This window comes from Lottia gigantea, assembly GCF_000327385.1.
Source record: "Lottia gigantea unplaced genomic scaffold LOTGIsca_137, whole genome shotgun sequence".
Classification (NCBI taxonomy): Eukaryota; Metazoa; Mollusca; class Gastropoda; family Lottiidae; genus Lottia; species Lottia gigantea.
In genome coordinates, this window is record NW_008707563.1 from 495,093 (window position 1) to 509,887 (window position 14,795).

The 14,795-nt window shown below is 34.3% G+C and overlaps 2 protein-coding genes across 2 annotated transcripts in view; both read left to right on the forward strand.

Moving 5' to 3' along the window:
• Nucleotides 1-9,529: 9,529 nt before the first annotated feature.
• Nucleotides 9,530-9,772, forward strand: LOTGIDRAFT_58864 (hypothetical protein; the record flags this gene model as incomplete). Its single annotated transcript, XM_009049504.1, has 1 exon — nucleotides 9,530-9,772. A coding segment is annotated over one exon (243 nt), but the record flags the coding sequence as incomplete, so codon positions are not given.
• Nucleotides 9,773-10,160: 388 nt separating this feature from the next.
• LOTGIDRAFT_172618 (hypothetical protein) overlaps nucleotides 10,161-14,795 on the forward strand; it is a gene marked incomplete at both ends in the record, with an annotated part of 5,169 nt that continues 534 nt past the window's right edge. The window contains 4 exons of the mRNA XM_009049505.1: nucleotides 10,161-13,056; nucleotides 13,467-13,713; nucleotides 14,218-14,315; nucleotides 14,504-14,701. Coding sequence (XP_009047753.1) covers nucleotides 10,161-13,056; nucleotides 13,467-13,713; nucleotides 14,218-14,315; nucleotides 14,504-14,701 — 3,439 coding nt within the window. The remainder of the gene's footprint in view (nucleotides 13,057-13,466; nucleotides 13,714-14,217; nucleotides 14,316-14,503; nucleotides 14,702-14,795) is intronic.

The window sequence follows — 14,795 nt, forward strand, 5'->3', positions numbered from 1 at the left end:
GATATGAAGATGAATATCTTTGTAAATCAGTCATACCATCCTAATCCCCCTACATCATTTATGGGGGAGCAGGGGTGGCTCAGTGAGTTAGACGCTTGCTCGCTAACCTAAAGGTCCAGTGTTCAATCCCGGCATAGGTTGAGATAATACCTTCGGATTTTTCAACCCGGTTTCCCCCTGTCAGTGATGCAGGTACGAGGAGCTGACATCGAAAAAGCATCTAGTCGTCCAGATGGGACAATAAACTGAGGCCTTTTGTGCTAAAGGCACAGATCCCTCGACAGTTGGAAATCGAAAAAGAGCATGCACATCTTTGGAGGTCAGCATATTCTAGCATTAGTAGACCTAGCCAACTAGTAGATAGTACAGCAAATTACTAATACTGTTAATTGAATATTTGGTACAGTTCTAAGTAGGGGGGCATTCATTTAGTATTTTACTTACTGCAGACTGCAGAATGACAAAAACACTCACTAGACTATTTCATAACTTATCTTTGGTAAGCTTATAGATATACAGAGGATCTTAAACGAGCACTAATGTCATTCAATTTATGAAACGAGTTGCCAGATTTGATATTTCTCTTGCATTGGTGAAGGAAATATTTAATCTGGCAACTTATTTCATTTGACATAAGTGAAAGAATCTATTTATCACATCACTATCAGTAAATGCAATATATGTCCTCGCATATAAAAATTAAGATTTAGGTAAAAACTTTCATGTGATAGCTAAATTGAAAGTATTAATCAAGATATACTGTAACAATTTTTGGTGACAATTACATGCCCTTTACTGTCAATTTTAACTGAGTTGCAAATTTCACAGAATGTCATTTTATTATGTTGCGCATAAATACATGACCTACATAGTTATTAACCTGTGCCCTTAAAAATCGTTTTTCTGAACCTGTGTTATGAACCCAGGAACAGTATTGTTGTGTGATAAGGCAAATTATTAGATTTTAATACAGAAGTAATTTTATTCAAGTATTTAAGCCGAATTATTACATTCAGTTGAAAATATTTGATTACAGGATATATCTTATGAAAAAGATAAGGTGTAAAATGTCCTATAAAATGAAAATGATGACATCAACTGCATTCCCCTGTATGCATTCCTAATTCCCTAAATCTTGTTCAAAGAATTGCAAAATCGAGAGTAAAAGTTTTACAGTAGTGGTCTCGTTGAGAGCGAAGTACCACCAGGTGTGTCAAAAAGAGTAAGCATGGTCTGCACAACAATCATGAAATACATCCAAATCAATTCATATAACTATAACCCTGGTCTTCTCTCTCCCCCCTCTGTATAAAAGTCAGGTAAGATTAAAACCATACTATAGACTTATAGAAGATATATAAAAACATTACTAATATATTCTCATACCAGTAAGATATATAAAACACATTACACCATCGAATATCTTAGCAACCTTTTAAAGGACACCCTCTCCTCTAAATCAAAATGTCAGAGTTCGTGAGATTACCTGGCAGTCAGACGAGATATTAGAACATATTGAAGACTACAATACAATAGATCATTCTTCTATTGATAATGTGTGTTTCTATGTGTGTGCATTGCATTTTCTTCCAGTGTTAATTTCGTGTTTGGTTTTATGTGCTCTTTTTCGACCTTTTTTTGATAATTTTCAAATAAAGTCTAGGATTATTTGAATTTTAACGGATTAATTTCTTGGCTCAGGTATTAGATTTTATTTTTTTTGCATCTTCTTTAATTAAGTAGGTTAATAAGGATTTTTTTTCCATTTTTGGAAAAATTTGTCAAAACTGTAAGAGACAGAGAGGTTGGGGAGTGTTCCACTTTCAGTAGAAGTTTAAGAGATTGTAAAGAGGTATCAAAGCTTTTGATGTATTTCTGGGACACTGAAAGAATTAATTTGCACCATTTTGTGGTTCTTACAGTTTTTCTAACACTACACCTTTTATGACATCACATTTGAAAATGCTGCGAATTGTGCAAATTAATACTATCAGTGTCCCTGAAACACATAAAAATTTATCCCGGAATTTTTATATCTTTTGGCATCAACTGTTCATTGTTTTAAAGGAGGCGCATTTTTTTTCTCCAATTTTTAGAGAATTATAACTAAGAATGTTTTTTTTTATATATGTATAAGCTTTTAAGATTTTCTCTTCTGATGGAGGTACATTTAAATAGCAAGTTTGCTTTCTATGTCTGTTTTATTGTGTGAAAGACAGAGCGTCGTCATCCAATCAGATTAATTTTCCTTACAATTGCATGATCCACACATGATTTTTGTCTCCTTGTGTGCCCACAGCGGGTTGATGAAACTCTTGACAAGACTCTAGTCAACCAAGATTGTTTATGTGCTCGCAGCATTATTTGTATCAGGGAATGGAGCAATTTGATCGCCAGCAAATGCAGTTAACCAGAGCCCTTGGCAGAAAGAACATTATGGCTTATAGACTTTCTGTCACTGCATTTACAAACTTCCTTGATACAAGAAAAGGTGTCTATTGTAGTCAAGGTATAAGATGATGTTCCTAATAGCTTAACATTGTGAAGATAAACTGAGGACAGTTTGTAAAGTATATTAAGTGTTTATTAACCAATCTTTTAAGTAAGAAAGAATGTTTTATGTATATATTGTGTTAAATGAAACATAAAGCCAGTTTTCCACCTGTTCTGTAATCATCCTGAGATTCTAGCGTAATTTTCACCATTTTACTGGTAAATTGTTTATCTTTTATCTGTCAGTAAGTTCATTCAGCATTACTCCACTAAATTGATAGTTGATTCAAGGAGAAATGTAACCTAGTATATAACAATCTAGAAGATAAAGTCCACAATTTGATAATGTCCCTAATTGCAGACTGCATGGCATCGCCCATTTTAGCCCAATCTTTTACCAATTGTACATTAGTCTCAGAAATGAGAAGTTTTTATCTAAGATAATCAGGACTAGTGTTCATAGCTCACCGTCAAAATCTGAGCTTTCAAATCAATGTTTGTCCAGAATTATCTGTGTTTGAAAGTTAAAATGATGATGAGTCTTTTCTTGAGACTCTGTCATGTATAGGAAAGACATAATATAAAAATAGAAAGTGAAATACCTAGTTTGATGTATTTTTACAGGAATTGTGTGATTTTCTTACATTTCTAGTATTCCGAAGACTATTTACATATATTCAAGACCCAAATCATCCCCTGAAAATGTTGAATCTGTCGATTAATAATTGGGTAGGTTATCAGATGCTGGCTGTTATTCATCATTTTTGCCTTAAATTGGATTAACATCCTCTAGACAGGCTTGAGTTCTTGAATTATTTTTGTTATGTGAATTACTGCCTCTCTAATATCAAAACCATTTTTATACGCCCACATGGAAATGTGGACGTATTTTGCCGTCGCCCCTGTCCGTCCGTCGGTCCGTCTGTCCACATTTGTTGTATGCACGATAAAGGCTACAGTTTTTATCTGATCTTGATGAAACTTGGTATGCATGTATATATTGATGAGATCTCGGTCAAGTTCGAAATTGATAATAATCGGTTGAACGGTTTCAGAGTTATTGCCCTTGACTTAGTAAAAACGCATTAGATATGGCTTGTATTCACGATAAAGGCTACAGTTTTTATCTGATCTTGATGAAACTTGGTATGCAGGTATATATTAATGAGATCTCGGTCAAGTTCGAAATTGGTAATAATCGGATGTACAGTTTCAGAGTTATTGCCCTTGATTTAGTAAAAACCTACAAATTTGTTTTGTAGTCATGATACAGAGTGCAGTTTTTATCTGATCTTGATGAAACTTGGTATGCATGTATATACGGACAAGATCTCATTCAAGTTGGTAACAATCATGTGAATGGTTTTAGAGTTCTTGCCCTTGAATTAATTCAGTGCGTCTAATTTGGCTTGTAGGTCTGATAGAGACTACATTTTTATACTATCTTGATGAAAATAGGTATGAGATCTCAGTAAATTAGTAACAATCTGATAATTGGTTTCACATATTAAACCAATACAGACTTTATCATTTCTGACAGTGGGCGTATGTTACCTTGCCTGGCAAGCTATCTTAAAAATTGTCTACACATGTAGAAATCCAACACCATAAATTGGAATTGAAGTCTATTTTATCTGAAAACTGTTTCTTGTCTTTAACCTGAGATTCTTCAGGTTCCTGGCAGATATGGTACTGTGTAGAATGTTTCTATTGTTCCATATTTATCAATATATTGCAATTATATAGACAGCTTGCTAGGTAATATACGCCCACTAGCTGTTTTGATTCTAAAAAATACAATTGCAGTACAATAACAATTACCAGTATGAAATATTCAACCTACAGACTTACACTTCTTTGAACTTTTTGGAGTTTTAAATCAAAATCCAGTAAGAATTGAGTCTTTACGAGCTAAAAATTGAATTTTTATTTTTTTTATTTTGAATAGGGTTCATCTTTGGTTAAACACACACACCAAGCAGCCCCATCGTTAGTGTGGGGTCCGTGGGGCTGAGCCCCAGCAAGTGAGAATTAAGCCCCAGCAAAACCATCAGATTGATTCATTTCATTTGTACAAAATCAAAAAGAAATAGATTTTGATATGTTATTGGTACCTCAAAATTATCAGAAATGGGTTCTCTGGGCCTTTAATTCATACAAAATCTGAGCCCCAGCACCAATTCATTCCTGGCGACGGGGCTGACACCAAGTTTCATCAAAAGCCTACAAAAATTGTGCCTTCTGGATTGTTTATGAGCAATTGTGGATGGACAGATGGATGGAGGTGTGGATGTATAAAAATGTATTTTTGGTATATATTGATTTTATATCTTCTGGTGTAAAAGATTGTACCATAAATAATATTATATATATGATGTATTTATTACACGCCAATAGACTGAAAACTCTGTACTGAAAGACATGATTGTTCCCTTGGTCATTATTAGCTTTAACCTCTAGATTTTAGGTAGATCCACTATTATTTTAGAGAGTTCATATGGCTTATGATGTTTATCTGGTATTACATACCAAGATTCATGACAAAGTAATAAAACATTATTTAGTTATAACTAATAGCTATGTGGACTCTCTAAGAGGGATGTTGAAATTAACGTTATTAACTGAGTGGACATTGTTGAGTTGACAAAGCCAGTTATCAGTGGCAGCAGGTGATTTGAATATCTAGATCAATGTTATGAATCCATTCAATAATTTGAATAATAAGAAAGCAGGTTTGTGAACTCTGTTGTAAATATTATAAATATATGTAAGTTATTAGAAAGCAGATATGTGGACTCTCTGCAGATAATATTATGAATATATGTAAGTTAGAAAGCAGATATGTGGACTCTCTGCAGATAATATTATAAATATATGTAAGTTAGAAAGCAGATATGTGGACTCTCTCACATGTAATATTATAAATCTATGTAAGTTATAAGGCAGCTATGTAGACTCTCTGTAGTTAATTTTATTAAATAATGTAAGTTATAAGATAGCAGATATGTGGACTCTTTGCAGATAATATTATAAATCTAAAAAGCAGACTCTGTGGACTCCCTGTAGTTATGGTACATTATGTTCAATAATATCAAATAATGTAATTTATAAGCTAATTATGGTACATTATGTTCAATAATATCAAATAATGTAATTTATAAGCTAGTTATGGTACATTATGTTCAATAATATCAAATAATGTAATTTATAAGCTAGTTATGGTACATCATGTTCAATAATATCAAATAATGTAAGTTATAAGCTAGTTATGGTACATTATGTTCAATAATATCAAATAATGTAAGTTATAAGCTAGTTATGGTACATCATGTTCAATAATATCAAATAATGTAAGTTATAAGCTAGTTATGGTACATTATGTTCAATAATATCAAATAATGTAATTTATAAGCTAGTTATGGTACATTATGTTCAATAATATCAAATAATGTAAGTTATAAGCTAGGTATGGTACATTATGTTCAATAATATCAAATAATGTAAATTATAAGCTAGTTATGTTACATTATGTTCAATAATATCAAATAATGTAAGTTATAAGCTAGTTATGGTACATTATGTTCAATAATATCAAATAATGTAATTTATAAGCTAGGTATGGTACATTATGTTCAATAATTTCAAATAATGTAAGTTATAAGCTAGTTATGCTACATTATGTTCAATAATATCAAATAATGTAAGTTATAAGCTAGGTATGGTACATTATGTTCAATAATTTCAAATAATATAAGTTATAAGCTAGATATGGTACATTATGTTCAATATTATTAAACCATGTAAGTTATAAGAAAGCAGCTGTGGGTATTTTGATTTCTGGCTAATGTTTTATAGTTCTGGCTGAAGATTTGATGTAATCATACACTTCTCACCTTCAACTTGATCTAGTCTTTTTATAGTACATTGTATCACCATGTTCAATATTATTGGCATTACATTATCAGGAATTTTGGAAATTGGCATTACATTATCAGGAATTTAGATTTTTAGATCCAAATTTGTGATGTGATTGGTATTGTAGAAGCCATTGGAATTTAGATTTTTAGAAGACAGTGTTCAATATTATTGGCAATAGATTATCAGGAATTTGGGAAGTCAGATTTTTAAATCCAATTTGGTGATGTGATTGCTATTCTAGAAGTTAGTTTGTGTGAACTTTTTTTTATATTCTTAGTACATTTTTTCACAGTGTTGGCATTGCATTATCAGGAATTTTGGAATTTGGACTTAGAAGAATATATATTCCATTCTTAGCACCAATAATGTGATATTGGAATTTATTGTGTAATTCATTCCTAGTATTAAGAGTGAGGTAGTGTAATTTTAGAGTTTATTATATTTGTGCTTGTTATATCAACTGTGTTACCTTATGAGAAATTAACATATTGGAAAGTGTTTTAAGGAACTAATGTATTCTGAGAAAATTTTGATTTTTTTTTATTAAGTTTTGAAAAGAGATTACATTGGTATCTAGCTGATAAATCGTATGGTTAGATAAAATGGAGATTTGGATCTGAATTGGATTTTTTTTAGAAATTTTCAAGTATGTATTACAGTGAAACTCTCCAAACCATATCTTCTGTAAATAGATATCCACCCTAACTGACATATTTTTAAAGTCGTGACCAAATATAATCGCTAGAAGGGTATCCTCAATAAACCGGCACTCTCTTTAAACCTCTAAATAAGGTCTCATAGTTAATTCCTCTATACCAACAGTTCTGGATTACTCACTAATCCATTACTCCATTGACATTGATAATATAGGATAGTGGAACCCAAAGAGGGTGTCATATTTTTTCCACTGTAGGTTTCCACATCCCACAATTCCTCATTTTATCAAGAAACAGGTTTTACATGGTATGCTTTGGTTGGTTAGAAATACTAGCTTTAGGACAGGCAGGCTTTTGGTAGAAAACTTGTTAGATTACAATGAAGACAAAATTTTAATCTAATTTTAATTAGTTTGTCTTTTGATCCACCTTATTTTGTATATTGATCTGAAGGTAGTAAATAAACTTGAAGAATCAAGTTACAGGAAGTTTTTATGTGAAGGTTAAACTGTGTTGATTTGGTTATCAAACCTCCCCTCTGAGATTTCAGTACACTAGATATACACTTATCTTAATAGATTAGATTCTTAGTTTATTATTGAGTTTCTTTGATACCAGTAGTGGAATGGTAGAGGAACATTACTAGTACAACAGGAACTGCTCGGGCTTTATAGTTAAAGATATACTACCGTATATTTCCGAATATAATACGCAAGAATATATATTGTGCACCCCTTCCTTACTCCATCAAAATCTGGAAAAATACATTTACCTGTATATAATGCGCAACCCTTGTTGATGAAAAATTGTAATCTTTAAAGTCATTTTGAAATTAACCATCATTTGTTATTTTTTCCACTGACAATCAGTCTAAGTTGACAAAGTCACACATGGTACCTCTTGACCAAAAAAGGATGACCAAAAAATTGAATCTTTAAAATGAGTCTTTGTTCATTGATGGCCCTAACTGGTGTCATAACTATACAACAGAATCTGTCTATAATCTAATAAATCTATAAAACTAAGTAATAATTCATTAAACTTAGTAATTTTCAAACATGCTTAAAAGCGTTTTTCAATAGATACTTAGTTTAATGGATATATCATCTTACATAGAGATTCTATTCTTTAGTCATGGTACCTAGTAAGTCTAACTGATGAAATTATACTCTTATTGACCAAGTTTGAGACTTTAATTTATGTCGATTCTAAGAGGTAGTATTCCTTTAATAATTTAGTACAATATTCAGTTTTGTTATAAATGTAATTAGTCAAGGTTATTTAACTGTAGATTAATATATAACCATGTTTTCAATATATAATCTTCATTTTTTATCTAAATAGGATAATTATATAAATAAGTCAATTTTGGCATCTAAAAAATTCAATTACATTGATGAAAAAATATTCAGAAGTAAATGTAGTCAGGGATTGCTTTAATACAGTGGCCCAGGGAGGTGGGCATTTGGTCTGCACTCCCAATTGTACCCCAATTTAATTTTCGAAAAATTATACATTTTGTCTCAAAATATCTGCCAGAATAGACCAAATCAATTAAATTTTTCGAAAATTTTCTTGGGAGAAACCTATAAGACACTTCATGAGGCTTGCGACTATGATACCTCCACTGAGATGCTGAATTTTGAATTCAGCCTCGCCAGTTGTTTCCCTATTGAGTCAGTCTGCACCCAATTTGTACCTCCAGTCTGGGGACCTAATTTTGCAATAAAATCTGGAATAAAAGGAAGGGAGAGATCTATTTGAAATGTAAAATTATTATACCTTATATTTCTGCCTTTTAAAATAGTCAGACTATTAATAATATATTTAAGAAAATGTAAGCTTACGTTATGTTGTTTAAGAGTTATTTATGTAATGAAGGGGAACCATATGGTCAATGTTATGATTTAGTTTATATACCTTTCAGTCAACACCTTCCCTTCCAGTGTACAAGTTATTTTTACCTGTTCATACACAACATATCCAATACATTGCCCTCATATTGAATAGAGAACAGCTAGAAATTTCCCCATTGTACACTGACATCAGTAATGACTTCCAGTGCATGAGTTTTTATTACCTGTTCATACACAATATTAGTCTGAAACATTTGCCTATTATTCCAGCCTCTGATAGATATTTTTACAGTCGGCTGGTGTAGAGTCAGAAAAACTAGGCCCTGTTTCATGGGGATTATCCACACCTACGAAGACGTGTGGTTATGGACACAGAATAATTTGCCTGCATTTGTAAGGTCTTTACAGTACATGGAGTTGAAAAATTATGTTTAGAATTCCATGTCATATCTTTTGGTATTTCTTGCATAAAGTAGCTCATTGCACACTGCAAGGGATTGGCTACCCTCATTAGACCATATTAAATAACTAGCAGAAGAGATGAAATTCCATTTTGTTTCATTTTGTTTTTCCAGGCAGTGAGCAGTCAAGATGGCTGAACTCACGGATGTGGTGTTGGGTGGCTCCAAGAAATTTGAATGTAGAGTTCTTGGATATCCTCGTCCAGAAATAAGATGGTATAAAGATGGAATCGAGATCACTCACGTCAAACGATACAATTTTAGCTTTACTAAAGATGGTGTCATCTCCATGGTGATGGAAGATATTTCCCATAAAGATCAAGGGATGTATCGATGCAGGGCAGATAACTCTGAAGGAACAGCTTCCACTTCTGCTTATCTTTTTGTCAGACGTAAGTTATTCATTTTGCATTTCAGTTGCTCATAATTTCATTGCACATTGCATGTTATAGCTGACACAGTTAGGGCTGGGTATCCATTACCAAATTGAGATCGATTATCCACCGCATGTTACCGATCAATAATCGATTAATAATCAGAATATTGTAACTGAGAAATCTTCTAAATACTAAAATAAATGTCAAAATTTTTAATTCTTTGGGTTAATTTTGTGTCATGGAATTATATTATTGCTTTGACCTATAATCTACTCCATTTCATTTTCCAGTCACATCCAATGTCATTTTTTTTGACTTGAATGAAATGTAAAACTCTCTCCATTTCCAGAAAGACGTGGCCACCCAGATGAAGACACCTTGTCCATTCATTCCATGACAATGAGCGAAGTTGACTCAGAATTCCAGGAACGACAACTGGAATTCGAAAGTTACGCCAAGAGGATTCAAATAGACTTCAATGGTGAAGAGTTTATGGACGAATTTGGTCGTAAACAGAAGTTTGAAGATATATTAGCTGAAGAAAAGAGATCCATCAAAAAGTTGGAAGAAGAAGAAATTGAGAAGGGAATGAGTGAAAAGTCTGAAAAGTCTGTTGTTAATGGTAACTTAGAGGAATCCTACTCTTCAAAGCATGAGTCATATTATGAAGAAAGTTATGAGAAATCATCCCAGTCAATGAAAATTGAAGAATCTAAATCAAGTTCAAAAGCATTCACAGGTTATTCTGAATCCCATGAAACCAAAATGTCAGTGGAGACCTCTATTTCTGAAGCATCTGTTTCCCAAAAGGATTCCTCCAAGATCTCATTTGAGTCTGAAATTTCTTCCACAGAGTATTTGGCTGAAGAAACATCAAAACTGCAGCTTGAAACTTCAACTAAGAAAGGATCCAAATCAAAAGCAGAACTTGAAACTACTAATTTTGAAGAAGGGGGCATGTCAAAATCCGGAATGTCCTTAGAAGTTGAATCTTCAACATCATCTTCCAAATCTCAACAGGAACAAGAACTCAAAATTTCAGCCTCTGTTGAAATTGAGCAGACTTCAGTGTCAACTTCTAAAGCCACATCTGAGGAACAACTGATCGTTGAGTCTGATGTGTCCATAGATAATTCAACATCTTCTAGAACAACAATAGAAGAAAGGGAAGTGAAATTAACAACATCTGATGCAGAGATTGATTCTTCAAGGTCCAGGGAATCCACTTTGGAAATTGATGACTCAAGTGAGGTCTTTGCTACAGAAGGTGGTGGTGCGATTTTGGTTGATTCGAGCGTGGAGATTGAATACAGTAAAGTTAAAAGAAAGAAAAGAATGAGCGTTGAAATGGAAGTTGAGGAACGTTCGACAGTGGAAATTGATTTGGAATCCAAAATTCTGAAATCCAAGATGTTGGAAGAGATCAAGACAATGACAGCAGAAATGCAGACCATGTCCAAAGACAGTATTCCAACTGACATGGGAAGTGTTAGTTCTATCAACAGCCTCTTTTCTGAAGAAGGGAGCATTGAGGAATCATCCACAAGCACGAATCCCTCCGAGATGCTGGAAGCAAAGATTCGAAGCAAAATGCAAGCAAGAGTTTTGGAGACGGAAAGCAATGCTGATGCTGAATCAGTAAGAGATATGGATCTTTCCGAAGGTGCTGCAGATGAGAAGATGATTGACGATCAAATTCGAGCAGCTGTACGAGCAGAACATGAAACACTGGCACAAGAATCAAACCTTCAAAGTGACAGGGTCATGGACCTTCCAATGGGTGAAAAGGAACAACTCTCAACAAGCCTTGGTCAAGATAGTGGTGTATTTGATATGTCCACAGCTGAGAACTCGTCATTCAGGGTGGAAGAATCGTCCACTAAAACAACTACAGAGTCAACTGCAACTTTAGGGGCTTCAAGGACTGATGAAGCCAAAATAAAATCAGTAGAGGATGACAGTAAAGCAAAAGCAACATCTGAAGCAGTTTCTTCTCTCACTGATGAACAAGCGGTTACTGATGACACAACTGAAGATCTATCTAGTCCTGCTGCAGGTGAACTGAAAGAAAATTCATCTCAGAATAATCTTGAAAAGACCAAAGCTCAAAGAGATCTTGCCTTAGCAGAGGAACAACAGATGTTAGACAAAGATGACACATCAATTGTTTCTGACTTGACTGATTTAGAGTCTTTGAAAGCAGATGAAAAAATTACTGAGAAAACAGGAAAAGCTGAACAGAAAGCAAAGTCAAAGCAAGAATTGGCAAAGGCAGATGAAATGAATTTAGGCAGAGAGGATGCATCTGTGGCATCTGAGTTGACTGATGTAGATTCTGTCAAGGCTGACGAACTCTCACTGGATGGTAGGAGCGAGCTAGGAGAAGCCTCCATTAAGGATGAGGAGACCTGGCATGCCGATCAGCTAAGTGATACAGAGTCCATGAGAGACGAAACTTCTGATTTCAAAGCTGAAGACATTCCTGCTGTGGAAGCCGACATTACTGAAGAACAACTTGGACAAAACGTGAAAGTAGACTCTGTAGATTCATTGGATGGACCATCAGATTCTAGGGATGTGACCCCAACTCCTGAGTCTTTCGGTGCTGAAGATAACTTCAGGATTCAATCCCCAATCAATGAAGAAACTGTATCAGAAATAAGTGAAGGATCGATCCGAGAAGCAGACTTTGCTCTGGATGAGACGTTACCGGATGGAGGACAGTTTGTCACTAGTCCAAGTGATCTGACATCATTGGTTAGAGATTCCCAGAAACAGTCTAGAGTTAGTGCGCAAATCTCTGAAGATATTGATGACATTATTGATGATGCTTTGAAGGATCTGGAAATGGACTCTAATACACAAGAAACCAAAATCACGAAAGAACCTAGCCCTGATCAAGCAGCTGTGAGAGTGGCAGAAGAGATTCTAGAAGCTCCACAAGAGAAAACTCGTCAGATGTACAAACCAGAAGAGCAGGATCTGACTTTCATTCCAGATGAGATACCAGAAAAGAAAACAAAATCAAAAAAATCCAAACGATCTTCAGAAGAAGAGGAACTTACCATGACTGCTTCAGTTGAGACCTCAGAAACTTCCACCAAGACTCAAGAATCCACTGCATCAATCCAAGCCGATGTGGATGTATCAGGAGTCAGCTATGATGATGGTGGGCTGACCATCTCAGCTTCAGTGGAAGTGGAGGAGACTCGCTATCCACCAGAAGTTGTAAGAGTCAGTGAAGATGTCAATATTCAAGCTGGGGAAACCATTAATCTAGCTTCTGAAGTAAAAGGTAAGAATTGTATGTAAACTTTGTCCCCTAGGTTAGTATGCTAACCATTTTCACTTTTAATAGTTTTTTTTCTATTTCTTCCCTTCTTGCTGTTGTATTTTTGAATGTGTCTGTCTGCAGTAGCTTCTTAAGAGGTTATAAAGAGGTATTTCTAAAAATATTTGTGTATCTGAGACACTGATAGTATCAATTTACATCATTCAAATCAGACATCTGTGGTTCCTGCAATTCCATAAAAACTAAATGTTTATGACATCACTAAATATCACGAAATTTTGTACTTGTATCACCTAAGACCTTTTGGTGATTGGAATGGTGCCTACTGATACTATCAGTGTCCCCGATACACATTTAGAAAACCTCTTTACAATTATCTCTCCATAACTAACTCTTCTGTATTTATTTATCAGGAAATCCTCAACCAGAAGTAAAATGGTTCAAAGAAGGTGAAAAAATAACCGAAAACCAAAGAATCACCTTGGTGACGGAGGACAATGTATATTCTTTAGAGATTCGGGAAGCTGCGGGCAGTGATGGAGGGAAGTACACTTTGACAGCCCACAATTCAGAGGGAACCATTTTCAGTGATGTTCAAGTCAATGTGACGATTCCACCAGGCCAGGAAGATAAGATCATTATGGAGGGACAGAACATCAGGTGGGCACATTTTAAGGTTTTGGAAAGCTTTTTGGCTATTTTTTTAGGTCAATAATACCTTGGTCTCAGAAATCTTCAGCTTATCTTCAGTAATATTTTAGCCTTGTTACCCATGTGTATCCATAATCATCCGTGTTTGAAAATTACATTGACATAACACCTGCCTTCGAAATTCTGCCATTATTTTGAACGGTTAAGGACTGGATAATCAAAAATCTTCCATAAACATATTTTCTATAATAGACCTTATCAACAATACGAACAAGTTCCGGGTACATATATTTTATAGTAGAGGATACAAGTGAAAGGAAAAAGAGTGAAATTGCTAGTTTGAGGTATTTTTGAAGTATTTATATGCGATTTCTGTACAGTTCCTTCTCTAGGCTATTTGCATATATTCAAACCCAAATCAACCCCTGTAAATAGTGAACTAGGGCCTTTTAGGAGTAAAGGTAGAGGATTTTTCATTGATGATTGGAAATATATTTTCTGTGTTAATTTTAGTGTAACAGCCAGCCTATCTTTACCAGAGTTTACAAAATCACCAGACGATACAACTGTTTCTGAATTTGATCCTGTTTCTTTTGTCTGTCAAGTCTCAGGTATGTCACAAACCCTAAATTGAAATTGTTACATGAATAACATCATAGAATGGGACTGAAGTAGAAAACTTGTTAGATCATAATGGAGTAGAAAATAACCTGTAAACAAAAAAAAGGTGAAATTGTAATCTTATTTTGATTAAATTGATTTGGAAGCAGGAATATTTATGTTTATTTACTTTTCCCAGGTAATCCTGAGCCAAAAGTCATATGGAGAAAAGAAGGTCAAAAACTAAAATCCGACCAACGTATGAGGATTTACGAATCAGATAGACAGCACTTCTTAGAGATCCCACAATCCTCTCTGCTTGATGCTGGTGAATATGAATGTGAGGCTACCAACAGTGAAGGTTCTACTTCCTGTCACATTATGTTAACAGTGGAAGGTAAGAATTATTCCCCTTTTTATATGCCTGCTTAAAATGTGTGTATTGCCATCACCCATGCCCGTCCGTCTGCAATTGCGGTAAACAGGCTAGG